Here is a 19,472-nt window from a genome sequence, read left to right as displayed (position 1 = left end):
ATATATCATTCTGCTGACCACTGGATCCACTGAGGAAGCAGCACCCAAGGAGAAGGACTTTGTGGCTCCCAGAGGTCAGGTCCAGCTCTCTAGTGAGTTTTGAGCTGCTAAACCCTCCAGGAGCTCCTCAGCACCAATACCCTGGGTACAGGAGCACCTGCAGGAGCCAAGGCTTGTTAATTATCCAGTCTGGACACTGACCCTGCCAAGACCAATCTGCCAATGAGGGACCTCAGCATCACTGAGGCCAGCAACGAGAGCGGCCCTGCTGTCCTGTTTGCCACCATCACCAGGTAGACTCCAAGAAGTAAGAGCCTCCAACACAAGTTAACCCACCAGACAAAACATCTCTGCACCCAAGCTCCACAGCCTGAGTCCAAGCCAACCGATGGGGCCCCCTTGCTCTAGAGATCCTCAAAAGCTGAGCTCCCCTTTGGATTCCGTCAGACTTCTCCCCAAGTCCCCACTTGCAGCCTTTTCTTATTACAGGTTTCTCCATTGACTTTACTGTGTAGTGCTCAAAGCTTCCATTGCGACCAGCACCTCTGCATCCAGACACACCAGGGAAGGTAAAACCAAACTCCTCGTGGTTTTATGGACCTTAGCCCCCAAGAACCTTAAGCCGAAGAGATCAACCCTTACAACCGTCTGCAAGTATAGCTATGCAGTGTATGTTTCTCCCATAGGATAACATTACCACCTTCTAGGCTCATGCCTCAAATCTGACAGCTTTTGATGTTCTACTGTTTTCTGTAAAAATAATAACTTTGAAAGTACTTACCTGATTTCCATGATATTGCGGTTTAAATTAATATAAAAATCAATGTTATTTTTCGAAATTGGTCTCGAATTGTTTCTTAAGTGTGTGTCTCATTTATTGACTCTGTCTGTGCAACAAATCCTCGAAACTCCCCTCTGATAAGCCTAAAGTTTCTCGACCACAGTATCACAAAATAGAGCACTTTGGGATTGTTAAAGCTAGCCACTGTAAACCAATAAGGGTCACCTGGACTTTCTGCACAATGTACCTCATTTTGATATACTATGTAGAAGGCCAGCTTCCTACAGTAGAGTTTAGCTTATTAACCTTGTTTGCTTTTCACAAAAGTTGTAGATATTATTTTAATAGAAGATAGAACAGAGAGAGAAACAAACTAACAGGTAAAGAGACAATTAGAATTAAATTATCACATCAATCAAGAATACAAGAGTTTAAAGGAATCTGAGAATGTGAAAAGAAAGAGAATATTCACAACTGGGGATGATAGTGAACTCTAAAGATTCATTTGTGAAGAAAATGTGATGGTAAGATAACCATCTGGGGCATTGGGGTAGCGCTTGAAAATATGGAGAAATTAATACAGTTTATAATAAATGGGCAGAATTTACATGTAGGTTTTAATAGACAGTAAAATACATTTAAATGCAAAAGTAGGCAGCTATATTTATTCATACTAAACCTTAAATCGCTTTGAACAAGAGTGCCTGACAAGCTGACATGACTAGATAATGCTTAATGTGCATAAAATGTTTATTTTTTCACCTCTATGGACATTTTTTTCATACTAAATCACAGTTGCATAAATGTTTTTATCTAGCTCTGCAGAATGTTTTGACTTGTAAAAAGATCACTGTTAACTCATGATTAGAGATTTGTAATTTAGTGAGGTAAAGAAGATCACATATGAAGATGCAGAATTTCTAAAGGAAATGAATGGTGTGAAAGTCTAAGAGACTCAACATTGTATTTGAGAAAAAATGTTTCACTCAACATTGCTGTCTGTGGACTAATGTATTCCTGTGAGAAGATGGAGAATGAACGCATTCCCATGAGAGCATTGAAAGATGATTGGCTGGATGAAGAAAGAAGTAATGACAAACTCCAAAGTTGATAAAATGTGTTGTCTATAATAATATGTGTTCCTAGAATAGGATACCCCCATTCACTCAGAGATTTCTCCTTGACACCCTGCCCAAGGCTCACGCTGTTCTGAGACTCTACTGAGTTTCCAGAACTTCTCTTTATGGGAAGTTCCTCTTTGATTGATTCTTGTATTATTGAACTGATTTTATGATGAAGCTTTGTGCTTGTACTATCACTGTCTCGAACTAGAACTCTTTATGGGTTCTGACTGACACCTTTTCTTTACATTCCTAGAATAGGAATTCTTTCCTATATGAAACATGCTTGATGCATTTTATTGCCATTTACTGATTGCTAATTGATTGAATATTGACCTCTACTAAGATTCTAACGACTAAAATTGATGAATTTAACTTGTGACCTTAATAAAGATAATTTACTAAATATTTAAAATAAAACACTTTAACTCATACCTACTCTCATTTTTGCCTGAAAATAGATTAGAAGTTGTGATTATAATGTATATTATGTACATATCCTGATCTTCTCTAAAACAACGTCAAAGATCCATTGCCCCAGTGACAGTGGGAATTTGCCCGGGTGATGGTAAATCGTGATTTTAATTGAAACTGAGTCCCGCTCCAGCAAGTGAATGGGCTGCTTTATTTATTTATGTATTTGCTCTTTGTGGGCCTGTTTTATGGTCTGGTAGGCTATTTTTTACTGTTCCCTGATATTACCACAAACATTGTCTTCAGCAAGAACAAATGCATGTAATCTCGCATAACTTGCAAAACACTTTTACAGCTTGTCTTTTTCAAGTTTCAAACTGACCTGATTTGCTGATCTAGGTCACTTTTGTAGTTATCTGAATGTCAAATGGGTCGCCACTTTTAATTTGGTGCCCAAACCGATTTTCTGTCCCAGTCCGACCCTGTCTACAGGTCACAAAAGACACGCAACATAGATTCTCAGGAGTTGGCCTAACTTTTAGGGCCCTCGGACCTGGGAGAACAGGGTTCGAGTCTCGGTAATGACGTTAAACATCCTGTGATTCTGGGCAAATCACTTAATCTCCCCGTGCCTCACAAAAAAATGAATGTGTGTCCTCATGTAACGTAACTGGTGCTGTGTAAAGCGCTCTGATACCTGATTGGATTCGGGTCAAGTTCGCGCTATATAAAACTCTGCAAAAATAAAAGTTGAGAATTCCTGACACAATCCTACTCTTTAATTTTGCCAGACACTGAGAACACTTTCCTATGCCCAGTTATACCTTGGGCTAACTCCTTATTTATGATCCTGGTCTCCTCCACTTATGTACTCTGCCACCCACCCCCTCAAAGGCTATACTACACATCCTTTTAGTAAGGCCCCAGCTGTACTGACACTTTGCACGGATGTGAGACCACATGCTACCTTTGAAATATGGCCATGCCCCCTTGAGAACCTATCATGCCCCACCCTGAGTGCACACTCAATGTAACCCCCGTACACGTTGTTGCAGTAGAAGCAAGTTTGTGGCAAAGGGGACTCCTGTGCCCCATGCAAACAAGGTAACACCATGTGTTGAATGTGAAGTCAGTGGAACAACAAGTGTGCATACGTTATTTCAGTCAAATGCCCACACTACAAAGCTGTGCTCTTCGTCCTGTGGGGGAGGGAGGCCATCTTGCTTTTATGTTTGTATAGAGAGAGACCACTAACACCTCACGTTTTAAAACTTTAAACTATGTTACTTTTGGGCTGGGTAATACAGCCGGCTGGCATTACAGCACTGGATATCACAGTGAGATTTAAATACTTAATAAACACTACCTTTTATTCTTATTAACATACATATATGCATGCTACTGTGAAAATAGTTCATGTGTGCTCTATATACATATAACTTTGTGTGCAAACTGACCAAAGCTGCTCTGTACAGTACCTCACATCATTTTCTTTTTTCTTTTTTTCCAGGTGGAGATTACAAATGATGTGCAATCAATACTGCTCATTATGGTAGCAGTCATGGTAGCCAAAACCATTGGAGATTGGTTTAATAAATCTTTATACAGCTCCCTACTTACACTGAAGTGCATTCCTTACTTAGATTCAGAGCCTAATGTGGTCCACAGCAATAAAGAGTAAGTGCCCATTTATACATTTATTTTATATTGCCACTCAGGCCTGCAAATAAAAGAGGCAACTGGCTTAAGCAGGATGGCTTCCTGATCAATTATTTGTACAACTGTATTTTGTTTTGTTTTGACTTCTTACACAAAGTTCCATTGTGATTTTCATGATGAGTCGAAATTTCAGTTGTGTTATGTGGTATTTGCATTTATATAGCGCTTCATACCCCTGATGTGGTGCCGAAGCACATTTATGGGTGGGTAGCGCACTACTCCGTGGGTGTGCTTGGACGGAAGAGTATAGGTTTATGATGTGGCCTAAGTGGGAAGTGTTCCAATGCCAATCGTTAGGACCAGAGTTGTGCTCCTATAGTATTTTTTGTTACTGCACCTATGGCGTGCACTGAAACGTGAGGCATTAGTTAGACGCTTAAGTTTAGAGGGTGCAAGTCCATGCATAGTGAGGTCTATGAACGCAGTGTGGCCTAAGTGGGAAGTGTGTGCATTGAATGCACAGTCTCCTCATAATGTGTTGCTGCGCACATGGAGATGCCCATGTGCTTATAGCGAAGAGATGGAAAGTAAGTGGTTGTGTCTACAATGCTTGTTGGTGATTATAATGAGTACCCAAGAGCCCAGTGGTCACACCAACTAAAGCAGACTTGAGGAAGGGACTTGAAGGACAATTAAACGCACTCAGCGCAAATAAGATGCAGAGATGGAAAGTAAGTGGTTGTGTCTACAATGCTTGTTGGTGATTATTATGAGTACCCAAGAGCCCAGTGATCACACCAACTAAAGCAGACTTGAGGAAGGGACTTGAAGGACAATTAAACGCACTCAGCGCAAATAAAATTCAATAAAACGTGACCAGAACAAGCAAAGCTGCCTGGAATTACCGAGTCACATTTTCTGAGCTAACCCCAGCAGGCTGTTCTCAGATATGGCCAGGCATACCAACTAAAGCACACTGGAGGATGGCATTCAAAGCCATTTTAAACAATCCCAATACAGGCAAAGCTGCCAGGAATTGTTGTATCAAATGCACCCAAGAGCTGAAACAACTCCATGAGGCAGATGACCCCAGGGTCCATGTACACCAGATAAAGAGGATTAAGGGAGGGACCCAAAGCTTATGAAACAACTTAAATACAAACATAGTTCCCAGGCATTAATGAATACAGTATCTGTTGGGTTTATGAGATAAACCCAGGAGGCAGATCCCACTGAGTCTACTCACACCAATTAAAGTGGATCTGAGGAAAGCGCATTTAAACATGCCCAAGCCAATTTAACAGGACCCAGTACAGTCAAAAGTGTCTGGAATTGTGGCATCAAATAGCTTGCTCCAAGGGCTGAGGTAACCTCATGAGGCTAATCCCAGCAAGGCCCAGACTCGCCATCTAAAACAGACTTGATGAAGGGACTCAAAATCCATTTAACCAAACCCAAAGCTAACTTTCCTTCTGAAGCACGTAAGTTAAGACAAGATCCATGTTTCACCTCTGACTAATATGCAGCTGGGCCTTGGGTATTCTTTACAGTTGACATTTAATGGCACATGTAGACCTATCAAGTCAAAAGAGGTTTGTCTGCAGTGTCCAAGGTTGAATGTCACTCCTATGCTCTGAATAGCAAACTTTCAGTGGGAGGTTAGTCAGCGTCCTCTCACTGCTTTTTTTTAAGTTCAAGAACATTTTTATTAGGCAATGAAAAAGTGAGGATCAATACACAATATCAGCAAGGAAGGGGAAGGGAGAGGGGGGAGGGGGGGAAAGGGGGAAGAAGGGGATAGCAAATGCAATATGTAAGAGAGAATGTACAACAAAACAATAATCATGGGTATTTAATAAGAAGCATAAACGATACAATAGTCATAAGCTAAACAGCTACTTACAAGAAAAATAAAAACAAAATAGTATGTTAGAGAATCTTGGATGTGGAAAGGGCATCATGGGGGTTTAGGAACTTCTTGTTGAGCGGGCGTTGGACGAGATGAACGGGCAACACAATTGTCTAAATATAGCGTAATGGGAAGCCATAAGTCTGCGCGTTTAGTTGCTAATTGAACAGGAAAAACAAAGGCATTATCAAGTCTATGATTGTGACAAACATTGTACCACCACGCTTTGAAAGAAATATTAGACGTATTTTTCCAGTTGACAGTAATCTGCTGAAAGGCTAAAGCCAATAACAAATCAACGATGCGAACAAACATATCAACATTATCCCAGCTAGGGGATAAACTACCCAAGAAAAGGTGAGTGAGAGAGAAAGGAATACAGGTATGAAAAATAACATTGACTTGAGCCCACACCTGTAACCAAAAGTCATGCACATGCTTACAAAGAAATATCATGTGAAGTAAGGTAGCATTGGGGGCGCCACACGACCAGCATATGTCTGGGGTATTAGGAAATCGCTTGTTTAAAGTAGAAGGAGTGTGAAGTAATCTGTTTTAAATGAAAAATAGGGATTGTGTCAGGGAGGCCGCTCTGGAAGTTTTACGGAGTTTTGCCCATATCTTATCCCATAAAGAAGTTGGCCAATCTGTTTCGAGATCCATTTCCCATTGATATTCAACTTTGGACTTGGGTCTGGGTAACTCATGTGTGAGAAGATATTTATAGATGAGAGATGCCTTGGGGGCATTACGTAGGAGAGAATGAAGCTGAGAGAGAGGGACGCGCGGATCAGGGGAAGGAGGAGAACCGGGGAGCTGCTTATAAACCTCCAGGACAGCAGCTTTAAATAAAAGATATTTAGGGAGAAAGGATAGGGGTAAGCCAAATGAAGAACGAAGATCAGGGAAGGAGAGAAAGGTGGAGCCAGAGAAGAGCTGCGAGATCCAAATTAGACCTCGGGGTCTCCAGGATTTCCAATAAAAAGGCTTATGACGAATTAAGAGATATTTATTATGCCAAATGGTGGAGGAGAGGAAATCAGCGATGGTCGTAGGAGGACCAGGGGCAGTAGACAATAAAAGCTTAAGGGTATGCTTATGGAGAGGAGTAGGAATTGAAGAAGGTTTGCGAGAAAAAGCAAGGTATTCTGCAAAAGAAAACGGAGAGAGGAGAGTACGTTCAACCTTAATCCACAAAGGGCAAGGGGAAGTGGGATTCTGCAACCAAAGGGATGCCTGACGTAACAAAAAGGCCTTCTGATATGCTGGGAAGTCCGGAAAGTTGACACCACCCTCAGAAGCTGGACGGATGAGTCTGGTGAGAGACATTCTGGGTTTTTTAGAACTCCACAAAAATGAGGATAACGTTAAGTTAATTTTTTTAAAGAACTTCATTGGGATGGATACTGGGATATTAGATAACGTATAGAGAATAATGGGAGAGATCATCATTTTAATAGTATCAAGACGACCCCACCAGGAGAGGTATAAAGGGTGCCACCTTGTAGTGAGGTCCGCAGTTTTTTGTGCGCACTTGGACATGCATAGAGAAACAGTGTCTGGAATGGAGGGGGTGATGTACAATCCCAGATATTTAATATGAGAGGGACTCCAAGTAAACTGAGAGTCACTAAATTCTTGTTTGAAAGTGAATTTGGTCAAGGGTAGAATCTCACATTTATCATGATTAAGCTTATACCCAGAAATGGAGGAATAGTTTCGAACTTCGTCCAGAAAAGCAGGGATAGATTCTGCGGGGTTAGAAAGAAAAAGTAAAATATCATCTGCATAAGTAGCGAGTTTAATATGAAAATCTGCAATCTGGAAACCATGAATGGCGGGATTCTGACGCAACCTGGACAAAAAAGGTTCTAAAGCAAGGTTGAAGAGAAAGGGGGAAAGAGGGCAGCCCTGGCGAACGCCTCTGCCTAAATCAAAATAAGGAGAAATTTGACCATTCGCAAATACGGCAGCTCTGGGATGTGAGTATAACAGGGAGACTAAAGAAATAAATCTAGGGCCAAAACCAAACCAAGTAAGGGTGTGAAAGAGATAGCGCCACTCAACCCGATCAAATGCTTTTTCTGCGTCAAGAGCAATCGCTGCAAGCGAGTGCTGGCAACGGGAGGACTTTGACAAGATGTTGAATAAAAGTCTAGTGTTGTCCGTAATATATCGGCCTTTAACAAACCCGGATTGCTCTCCACCTAGAAGATCGGGGAGAAGGTGGTCCAATCGGACCGCCAGTGCTTTAGCAAAAAGTTTGTAGTCAATATCGACTAAGGATATGGGCCTATAGTTTTTGCAATGTTTAACGTCCTTCCCAGGTTTAGGTATTAAACAAATATGAGCATCTGAAAACGTCCCTGAGGAAGCACCTTGAGCAATAAAAGTATGAAGAAGGGAATGCAAACGCGGAATCAACAACTTAGAAAAGTGAAGGTAAAATTCAACGGTAAAACCGTCAGGGCCAGGAGCCTTATTAAGTTTGAGAAGTTGCAATGCAGCGAGTAATTCCTTTTGTGTGACGTCAGATTCTAAAGAAGAAAGGTCAAGGGGGAAGTTGGATGGTGTGTGAATGGTGGAGAAAAAATGAGCAAGGGAGCTGGGAGTGGGTTGAGTTTCAGATGTATACAAAGTCTGATAAAAATGTGAAAACTCAGCAAGAATATCAGCATCCGTATGTTTCAAGGTGTCAACAGAGTCATAAACAGATTCAATATTTAACTTATTATGTTTGATCTTTAAATAATTAGCTAAAAGCTTCCCTGCTTTATTCCTACCCCCATAAAATTTAGCAGTGGATTTCAACAGATACAAAGAGGCATCCTCCGTAGATTTCTCATTAAATTTCATTTTTGCAGCAACAAGGGCTGTCAAGCTATCAGCAGAATGGGAGGTGAAATAAGCATGTTCCAATCTCTTAATGTCTGAAAGGAGGCTTTTGGTGAATCGTCGAGCAATCTTACGTTTGTTCGCAACGTAACTAATAATAAAGTCACGCGCTGCTGCTTTAAAAGCATCCCAGGTAATATGTTCCGGGAGAGTGGCATTGTCATTAATCTGAAAAAATTCATTAAAAAAGGAAGTGAAGGTATCTGTAAATTTGGAATCAGCAAGTAGGGAGTTATTGAATCGCCATCTTCTGGGACCAACAATCTTAGGGAGTATATCAATATTTGTAAGAACAGGAGCATGATCTGAAAGCAGTATCGGGCCTATCTCGGAGTGTAAAAGTGATTGAGTAAGGTTATGGGAGACAAAGACATAATCTAATCGTGACTGGGAACGGTGGCAGGGAGAATAAAAAGTGTACTCCCGTAATTTTGGATTACAAAGACGCCAAGAGTCTACTAGCTTATGCTGTGAAATAGCATGGCTAAACAGCTTGTGGGGTTTGTTAGGAATAAAGGGGGCCATGGATACCCTATCAATAAAGGGATCAAGAGGCTGATTACAGTCCCCCGCCAAAATAAAATTGTAGTCCTTAAATTTAGTCAGGAGTGGAGAGAAGTCAGCCCAAAAAGAAGGTTCACCTGTGGTTGGGCCATAGACATTAAGGAGAGAGATTGGAACACCTCTGAGTGATAGCTTGGCATAAACCCAACGACCAAAAACATCCGAGTCTTGGGTAAGAACCTGAAAGGGGAGAGACTTGCGACAAAGGATTGCCACACCATTCCGTTTGCCATCACCCTGCGAGTAAAAGAGTTCACCCACCCATCCACGTTTGAGCTTAACAGATTCTTCATCAGTTAAATGCGTTTCTTGGAGGAATGCAATATCAACATTCAATTTGGCTAGGTGTGACAAGATCCTTTGACGTTTGATTGGGGAATTAATACCCTTCACATTCCATGACAATATATTCAATGACATAACAGTAACTTATTCAAACAAAATTCGGAAAACATGACTAAAGGATAAAAAACCCATGAAGAGGAGAGGAGACATAAAGATAGAGGAAAAACCAGTGTAGATATACTGAAATAGAAGAAAAGGAGATAGTAAACGAGAGCATGAATACTAGCAAAAAAAGAAGAGGATAAGGAGGCAATATAAAAATTTAAACAGAGAACTATAGATAAGGAAGAACTTGAGAGATAAATGTGCCTAGAAGAACATGGAATGCAACTCTTACACAAGCAAAAAGTTCCGACCGGGGGTGAAAAGACAAAATTGAAACATGTGACCAGTAGTAAGAACAAAGGAAGAGTGAGGAGGGAGGAATAGAGGGAAAAGCCATCGAATGTACAGGGAAAACACATGAAGGAATAAGGAAAGAACATACCTACAGAGGAAGGAGGCGAGAAAGGGTGGAGGGGGGGAGGAACCACATGGGTGAGGCAGCACATCCAGGAGCAACGAAGCAGGGACCGGGAGACATCATTAAATACGGAAAAGAATTCCTGTAAGACAAAAAAAGGAAACAGAGGATTAAGACATACCAGGAGGTTGTGGTGAAACCATAACTAGCAAGTAGAACAAGGGACAACCAACATGGATAAACAGTAAAGAATCAACAAAGTAGATATCCGGAAGTTCAGAAGAACTCAAGTTGACTGCAATCAAGATAAAGTCTCTGAAAAAGAGCAGGATAAAAAAAAAAAGACAACATAAGAGAGTCATAAAAGCACTAGTCAACCAGGAGCAGAAGATGAAGGTCCGGAGACATCCATAGTAGGTGATTTATGCGCATTGATGAAGCTTCGTATGCGCACTGGGTCTTCATAGGTTGTAGTCTTGTTGTTATAGGTAACTTTGAATAAACATGGGTGATAAAGGCCATATCGTGCTCCCATCGCACGTAGATCTTCCCTGAAGCTTAGAAAAACCTTACGACGGTTGGCGGTGGCCTTAGCATAATCCTGTGCAAAGAACAAGGACGAGCCAGACCAAGTCAGATTAGGAGAGGATTTGGCCGCCGCCAAAACCATCAAGAGATCTGTATATTCCAAAAAGTAGATGATGACCCCTCTGGGCCTCTGTGAGGAAGAAGCAGGAGAAGGTGGTTGACCCAGTCTATGGGCCCGTTGAATGTTAAGGACCTTGTCCTGTGACAGATGTAGGAGTTTGGGGAGGAACGACTTGAAGAAAGTGATTGGATCAGATCCCTCAAGTCCTTCAGCAAGGCCGTAAATACGAAGGTTATTGCGCCTGTTTCTGTTTTCCAACTGCTCCACTTGTTGTTGAAGATCCGAGACTTGGGATTTCAGGTTAGTAACAACAGAGGATGTCTCTTGGAATGACAGGACAGATTTTTCAACCGACGTCACCCTCGTTTCCATTTGCGACCAGTTATCCGTAAGAACCTGGAGCTTAAGATTAGTCTCTTCGATAAAAGGACGCAAAGATCTTATTTCTTCTAATAATAATTCCATGGATACTGGTTCCGAATGCTTTGGAGGTGAGAGTGAATCCGACTTGAGTCTCTTCGTATTAGATTGAGAGCTATCCTGCGAATGCCTGGAAGGATGCATTGGCGTATCTGAGCCAGACGGGTTAAGAGAGTCTTCCAATTGTGAAAAAGCAGAGAAAACCTTGGAGTTCTTCATAATCTGAGGTTTAGTCAAATGAGGTGGATGCGACGATGACTTGAGTCTGCCCATGTGTTAAAGCCGTGGAATAATTGACACCGTAGAGGTCACAAGAAGCCAGAGCGAAGGCAACACAAGATAAAGCACAACAGAAGTACGAGGATATTTGAATACGTCATGAGAGTAATGCAGCCATCTCCATAGTACTGAGGTATGAACATTCGCCGAGGCGTGCATGGAAAAGCAAAAGAAGTCGCGTATAGTAGGACCAAGGTATCATTCATATGGCATTATATTATAGAAAGTAGGCACCAAGGCACCGCACAGTGTAGAATGGCCTCGAACAAGTTGGCATGAGATGAAATGTAATGACCCCTCGCAATCCTCGTAAAAGTCGGCAAAAAGCAGTAACAGTGACATCAGAAAAACAACCAGGCATGACACATTGAAAAAAAAAGATTCACCACTTGCAAGAAAGTTCGAGAATAATCCACTTAGGGCGCTAGTAGAATCATGACTCGAAGAACAGCTTAAAAACAGTCATAGGAAACGGGGGCGCTCCGCTGAGGGACATTGTTGTTGTGCTATGTAGAAGTCAAACGCTCCAAATAGAAGGCAGACATTGCATAAATACGAAGGAAAGCAAAAAGTCAATAGGGAAATTATCAGCCCATTAGGGTTATGTGGTGGCATTCACTCATACTGCTGGACTAACGGAGCAGTATCTGCATCACGGCGCGTGTCACTCGGTAAGCCTAAAATGGCGGCCGCAACCGAGAAAAGTCAGTCAGAACTCACAAGTGCCAATTAGGATGTCGCGAGGGCTTGAAGAAACCTCCACCGATGTCGAGTGGATTCAGGGCATGTTCCGACGCTCCGTCAGCTGTTTGCCTCCAGGAACAATAAACAGGAACCGGCTTATCTCTCGGCGCCGCCTCGGAGCTTCACACAAGCGCCGCCATCACTCGCGGGCGCCAAGCCACGCCCCCGTCCTCTCACTGCTTGAAGTTACAAATTGGCAGCTATATAATAGAAAGCACAAACGGGGAACCACACAAAATTATAAACTTTTCCACACTGTTGATATGATGACAGGCTGATGAGTGAGTGAATGAGTGCGGGCCGAAATCATTTGTATAATTTTTAATTTTACACCAATCTCCCTCTTCCCTGCAGCAACTAATATGTTGGAAAAGGTAGTCGATAATAAGTTTTGTCGGTTCCTGGAAGCCAACAACCTCCTGCATGATACGCAGTTTGGAATTCAGCAAGGGATAGGGATGCATCAGCTATGGTCTTTCTTTTAGACCTGTGATCAGCCTTTGACATTGCTTGGAAGGATTGGAATTCAAGGGAATGTGCTGGCCTGGATTGGCTTATATCTGAAGGATAGATATCAGGCAGTGTTTCTCTCACTCTTTCTCTCTGATCCCAAACCTCTCAAGTACAGGGTGCTGTAGGGCCACGCCCTGAGTCCCAAACTTTTCAATATCTACCTCAGACTCTTGGCTAAGCTGGTGGAATCCTGGGATTTGAAGATTCCATATGCTGATGACACTCAGCTCCTGCTTCCTTTTCAGTGGGAGGCTCTTGACACCCATAAGTCCTTTAAAAATTGCCTCAAGGCAGTTGCTGCCTGGATGAGCGAGAGCTGCCTTATTCTCAATTCTGATAAAATGAATGTTCTTTTTTTTGGATCCAGCCCGGACCATTTTGGCTGGTGGACATCTGAGTTGGGGGCTGCTCCTTCCCCTTCATCCTGTGTTAGAAATTTGGGCATCAAATTCGACTCAGCTTTGTCATTTGAATCGCAGGCCAGCTAGCTGCTTTGCCATGCTGAAATCTCTGAGAAGTAGGGTACACTTGGTGCCTGTGGCCTCCCGCAAGTCGATTGGCCATGCCCTTGTCACTGCCAAATTGGACTATACCGACAGTCTTTACCTGGGACTGTCAGCAGACCTACTGCATCGACTGCAGATAATCCAAAATGCCGATGCACGCCTCATTCTCAATGTTCTGATGGGGCAATCTGTGTCTGCTCACTGTTGCCAGATAATCTGGCTCTCTGTAGCCAGCCACATCAGTTTCAAGTCCCTAATTGTTAGCCATAGAGCTTTTGAGAACAAAGAACCTCTATACCTGAAATGCAGACTCAAAGCTTACCATCAAAATAGATCTCTCAGGTCTAACTCGCAGAGGTTCCTTTGCATTCCGAGGATCAATAGGGCTAGGCGTGGAAGAAGATCCTTCACTTTCTTGACGGCGAAACTGTGGAATTCGCTGACATCCAGTCTATGGCTTGCTCCCTCAGAAAGGATCTTTAGGAAAGGTTTAAAGACCCACTTGTTAAGTGCCTAGTCTGGGGCTCAGTTGCTTACTCTGTTCTTTAGGGCAGTCCTTGTTTGCTAGCGCCAGGATGCTCTTCCTTGAGCAGCCCTGCGCTCTAAAAATGCCATTGTTGTTGTATAACATGTATTATAATCGTAATTATAATATGATAATAATCAAGTACATCTGAATAGGCTGAACCACGATTTAAGCAAGGATTGGAAAAGCCAAGAGGTCTATGATTAATTTGCCAATACATGCAGCGATAGCAGATTAGAGTGAGAAATAGGGGAGAGAGCAGGCGGAGTGGCAAGAGAGGGCTATAGTTGTAAAGTAGTCCCTCATGCATTTCAGGGGGAGCACTCAAGTTGAGGAGGAAGGCTGCACCCAAATAACCATAGCATTAAGTGAGAGATAAATACTCCACTGAGAGGATCTAGGATTTAATTGACAAAGTGCCTAGCCAATCACTGAAAAAAAGCTGGTTGAAGTAACACCCTTTGGCAAGTCAAAACAGATTGTATCTAGCATCAAAGTGTTTGTTATGTATGAGTGTGAGGTCTGTGTGCATGTTTGGCAGAGTTCATGGGGGAGCCCATTTTGACTCTATTTTTAGGTCGAAGTCTGCCAGACAGCGCAGCTTCCCTGGGAATGCATTCCACCCATTGCTTACCATTGACTTTTTGGTTTGTAACTCACATTTACTTGCTTTCTGTTTGCTGGCTTTATTTGTTTTAAGCTTTCCAGCTTGAGTTCATCCGTTCTATAGCCCATATCTTATTTACTGTATCCCTTAACCAGTGTTCGATTTCTGGAAACTGGCCTTTAAATCTTGTTCTTATCTTGTCACATCTGCTGTGCATTCAAAGCCAGAGGTCAAATGACAGGCTCTGTCTTCCAGGGAGCTTGGTGGATTTATGTGACAATCATGCTAGCTAGTGAGGGTGTGCTGGAATAAGGCTGTGAAGTGTGGCACCGCCATTACAGACAACACATCTTCAATTAAAATGACCATTACATTTGCACAGACATACAGAAGGCTATGAAGTGTGATGGAAACAAATATTTTAATAAGATCAAAACAAAGCAATACACTAGGTGATAACATTTCCACACATTATCGTTTGCTAGAAATTTACTTTTATCAGTAAAACTTATGTCTGTGCAAATGTAATGGTCATTTAAATTGAAGATGTGTTGTCTGTAATGGCATTGCACGACAACACCATGCATACTCCACTTTTCCCCACTCCACTCTACTATGCACCACTCCACGCCACTGCACTTTACTCTGCACGACTCCTCCTTACACCACCTCACTCTACATCCTTCTACTCTACTCTGCACTCTATGCGACTGCACTCTGGGCCACTGAACTCTACCCTGCATGACTGCACTTTACCATGCACCACTCCACTCTGTGCCACTTCACTCTACTGTGAAACATTCTCTCTATGTCACCACACCCAGCACAACTCCACTCTGCGTCACTCCACTTTACTCTATGCCACTGCAATCTGCGCTGCACCACTCCACTCTGTACCATTCTACGCTACTGCACTCTACTCTAATCCCTGCATTCTATGCTAATGCACTCTACACCACTTTACTCACAAACAATGCACTCCACGCTATTTCACTCTTAATCAATCTACTCTGCACCACTGGACTCTATGCCACTGCACTCTACTCTGCACCACTCAACTGCACTCTAAACTGATACACTCTACACTATTCTACTCAGCATGACTCAAATGTAAGCCACTGCACTCTACGCCACTCTACTTTGCAGCACTCTACCCCACATATCTGTACTCTATCCTGCACCACTCCACTCTATGCCACTTCACTCTACTCTAAAAACAATCTTCTCTATTTCACTGCACTGAACTCCTCAGTACTGTACACCACTCCACTCTGAACCACTGCACTCTACTGTGCACCACTCAACTCTACACCACTCTACTGCACTCTACACCAGTGCACTCTACACTACTCTACTCAGCATCACTCCACTGTAAGCCACTGAACTCTATGCCACTCTACTCTACTCCTCTGCACTCTTCCCTGCACCACTCCACTCTATGCTACTTCGCTCTACTCTAAAACAATCTTCTCTATGTCACTGCACTCTACACCACTTTACTCAAAACCAATGCACTCTACACTACTGCACTCTATGCCAATCTAATGTGCACCACTATACTTTACGCCACTCCTCTGTATTCCACTCTACTACACTCCACTCTATGACACTCCACTCCGCGACACTCCACTCTATGACGCTCTACTCCATTAATCTCTATTCCACTCTGACAGTCTACTCTACTCTCTGCCACACCACTCTACAACACTTTACTCCACTTTATAACACTCTATGACACTACACCACTCTATGGCGCTCTACACAACCCCTTCTACTCCACTCCATGCCACTTTACTCCACTTTTTTCTATGACACACTACTCCAATATTCCATTCTATGCCACTCCACTCCACGGCACTCTATGCAACTCCACTCCATAGTACTCTATGCCACTCTGCTCTACCCCACTCTACTTCACTCTATGCCACTCCACTCTAGAACACTCTACTCCATTCTATGCCTCCACTCTATGACAATCTACTCAGCTCTATGCCACTCTACTATACAACACTCTACTCCACTCAATGCAACACCCTCTAAGCCACTCCACTCTTCTCGATGCCACTCCATGACACTCCACTCTAAAACACTTCTCTCCATAACACTCCACACCTCTCCTCAACACCTTACTGTACTCGACTGTACGACCTTCTATGACACTCTATGCCACTCCACTCTACGCCACTCAACTCTACGATACTCTACGCCCTTCCACTCTATGACACTCTTCTCCCTCCATGACACTCAACAACATTCTACTTCCCTTCACACCATTCAACTCTACTCTACTCTACGCCACTCCACTTCATGAATATCTAAACCACTCCATAACTCTCCAGAATACTCCACAACACTCCACTTTACAACTCTCCTCTCCACTACACACCACTCTCCTTTATGCTACTAACATTTATTTACCCATGCTGAACAGCAGTTATGCTGGTTTACAACATGGCTAAAACATATTAGCAAAGCCAATTGCTCTTGCTTAGGTGAGATCTATTGGATTTGCCAATTCTGGTCGTTTGTAGCAACCTAAATGGATGGAAGGCTGTCCAGGTCTCATCTGATCTGGGAGCCTGTTCTTTGCATTTTTCCCTCCTAATCCCTCTAAAAAGATATTCCTTTCCTCCTCTTTCACGCCTATAGTACACACGACTCCTCCTTTCACCACACCGGTGTCAAACCCACTTTCATGCCTACCTAACCAGGCCAACAACATTTCGAATAAACCCCAGGTACCTCTTCACAACCAGACTCCCGCCTTACCATCGCATGATGCACCCCATGTATCTATCACAACTACGAACCTCTCTAACCTTCCCCCTCCCACTCCCACTTTCCTACCCCCCTAACCTGGCCACCAACAGGGCACATACACCCCTGGTACTTCTTCACAACCAGGTACCTCCCCTACCATCCACATCATGCATCCCATCTATCTATCCAGTCTACAAACCTCTCTAACATTTCCCCCGGTGCATACCCTCCTCTAAGCCCCTGTCCCCAAGGACCAGGAACATGGAACACCAGACTGGAAGCTCGGCTAGATAATATCTCACTTACCCTTCAACAACCCAAGGTAGTTGTCCAAAGCCTCTTTCTTCTCCCATTGGAACTGTCAGGTATTGAGGGTCTTCGAAGTCTTTGCCACATAACTACACTCATCCCTCTAATTCCGGGACTATGCTGTCTGTATGTTCCATACCCACTATGACTTCACCTCTAGGGGCTCTGACTCACCAAAGATGGAAAATACCACCCTTCCCTAATAACCCCTCTCGACCTTCCAGAGTTAAAGTCTCACTCCAAGCCTCAGATATTAGAACCCTTCTTCGCTCTTATGACCCATCATTTGCTGTGAACACAGATATGATGTGCCAAATTGAAACAATCGACTCTGACCCGTCTAGAGAACCTACGGATAACGCTAGATCTTTAAATAAGAAAAACCTCACGTTAGTCCCCACCACTATTCTTCCCTCAGATGATCCCAAACCACAGCTTAAATGCATGCTTCTCAACTGCAGATCTGCAGTTCGACACACTAGGAAATTGATGCCCTCATCCTGGCACATGATCCAGACATTTTAATACTGAGGGAAAACTGGCGTAAAGAATCTTCTGCACCAATAATCGACATTCTAATGCCGCCTAACTATAACATAATCAGGCTTGATAGACTGAGTGGGCTTGGGGGAGGAATAGCAAGTATTTATCGTATCAACCTATCAGTTAGACAACTACATACTGATTCCCTATCATCGTGCAAATACATGTGTTTCGCGGTCTCATCCAACAACAAGCATGCTTTCAAATTCCATGCATTCTATCACCCTCCAGGAGACAATCTCCCTTTCATAGAACAGATCATGGAAATCATCTCAATGAATGTAGATGATCACGGCTCTCAGATCTTCCTGGGAGACTTTAACCATCACTCAAATGACCGGAATGGCTCGTCAGTCAAATGCCTCAAATCTTTCATATCTGACCTCAACCTCACCCAAATATGTGATAGCCCTACGCACATCAAGGGAGCTACATTAGATCTGGTCATTAGCAAGAGCATCGCCATTCAACTTTAATCTATCATACCATGTGACTGGATGGACCACCATTGCATCTCTTTCCTCGTCTCAGAACCAGTGAGAACCATCAAATCACAACTGAAGAAACCAAGAGACTGGCAAAGACATATGAGACTCATAAAAATTCAAGTGTAAAAGTACACTTGCCCCTACTCGCACTGCCTGAGGTGCAACCTAGTTGCCTAATATCTCATCAAACTGTACACAATGCAGATTTGACATTTTCAATACGTTACACACTTTTTTTAACCAAAAATTTAAATAGTTTATTGCGGATCAATTCTCTGCATACATATGTTTTTAAAGTACATATAATGCAATCACCATACATCAAATCATGAACTTAAACACTGTAATATGATCATATGTTGAACATCAATGCTTTTAGATGATTTTCCCCGAAGGTATTTCCCAATGCATTTCGGGATCGCACTGATCCCTTCATCAGGGGCACTGTAATAAAACATAAATGTTTGTTTAGCAGAACAGGGTGGGCTTCATGAATTATTGCATTCATAACATAATAGTCTTTACATCAGAGTTGTGGTCCTACACCAAACAGCCCATTGTAAGCAAATTTAATGCTGCCCCTTAGAGTATGCACTGGGATCACAGCTGGGAGTAGAAGAAGAAAGAGGAAAGAATTAAAGTGATGAATTATACACCTAGTGTCACTCCGTGTACACTGCAAACTGTCCCAACCTGGTGCGCATTTCCGGGAGTTAAAACAACATTAATAAACGACTCACTTCGTATCAGTACTTATGTAGCAAAACTCATGTCCGATACGTGCACACTTGAAAAACTGTCTCTGAAAAAATAAATGAACACCAAACGTGTATTCTGCTGATCAGCTGCAAAAAGTAGTGTAACCACTATGGAAAGGATCTAGGTTACCTCTCAATATCCCGAGGCTGTAGAACTTCGATGCAGCAACTGTAGCGTCTAACGCTGCTAACAACACGAAACCCATTTTCACTGCAAAT

At 42.7% G+C, this 19,472-nt stretch overlaps 1 protein-coding gene across 1 annotated transcript in view; it reads left to right on the top strand.

Annotated features, from left to right (window-relative positions):
- The window catches only part of LOC146831375 (chloride channel protein C-like), a 497,244-nt gene that overhangs the window by 271,351 nt on the left and 206,421 nt on the right, over positions 1-19,472 (top strand). Inside the window, exon 12 of the mRNA XM_085605651.1 lies at positions 3,827-3,993. Coding sequence (XP_085461777.1) covers positions 3,827-3,993 — 167 coding nt within the window. The remainder of the gene's footprint in view (positions 1-3,826; positions 3,994-19,472) is intronic.

The sequence above is a fragment of the Triturus cristatus genome, chromosome 5_1 (assembly GCF_964204655.1).
Source record: "Triturus cristatus chromosome 5_1, aTriCri1.1, whole genome shotgun sequence".
In the NCBI taxonomy this organism is placed as follows: Eukaryota; Metazoa; Chordata; class Amphibia; order Caudata; family Salamandridae; genus Triturus; species Triturus cristatus.
This window is presented reverse-complemented; position numbering and strand designations above follow the sequence as displayed.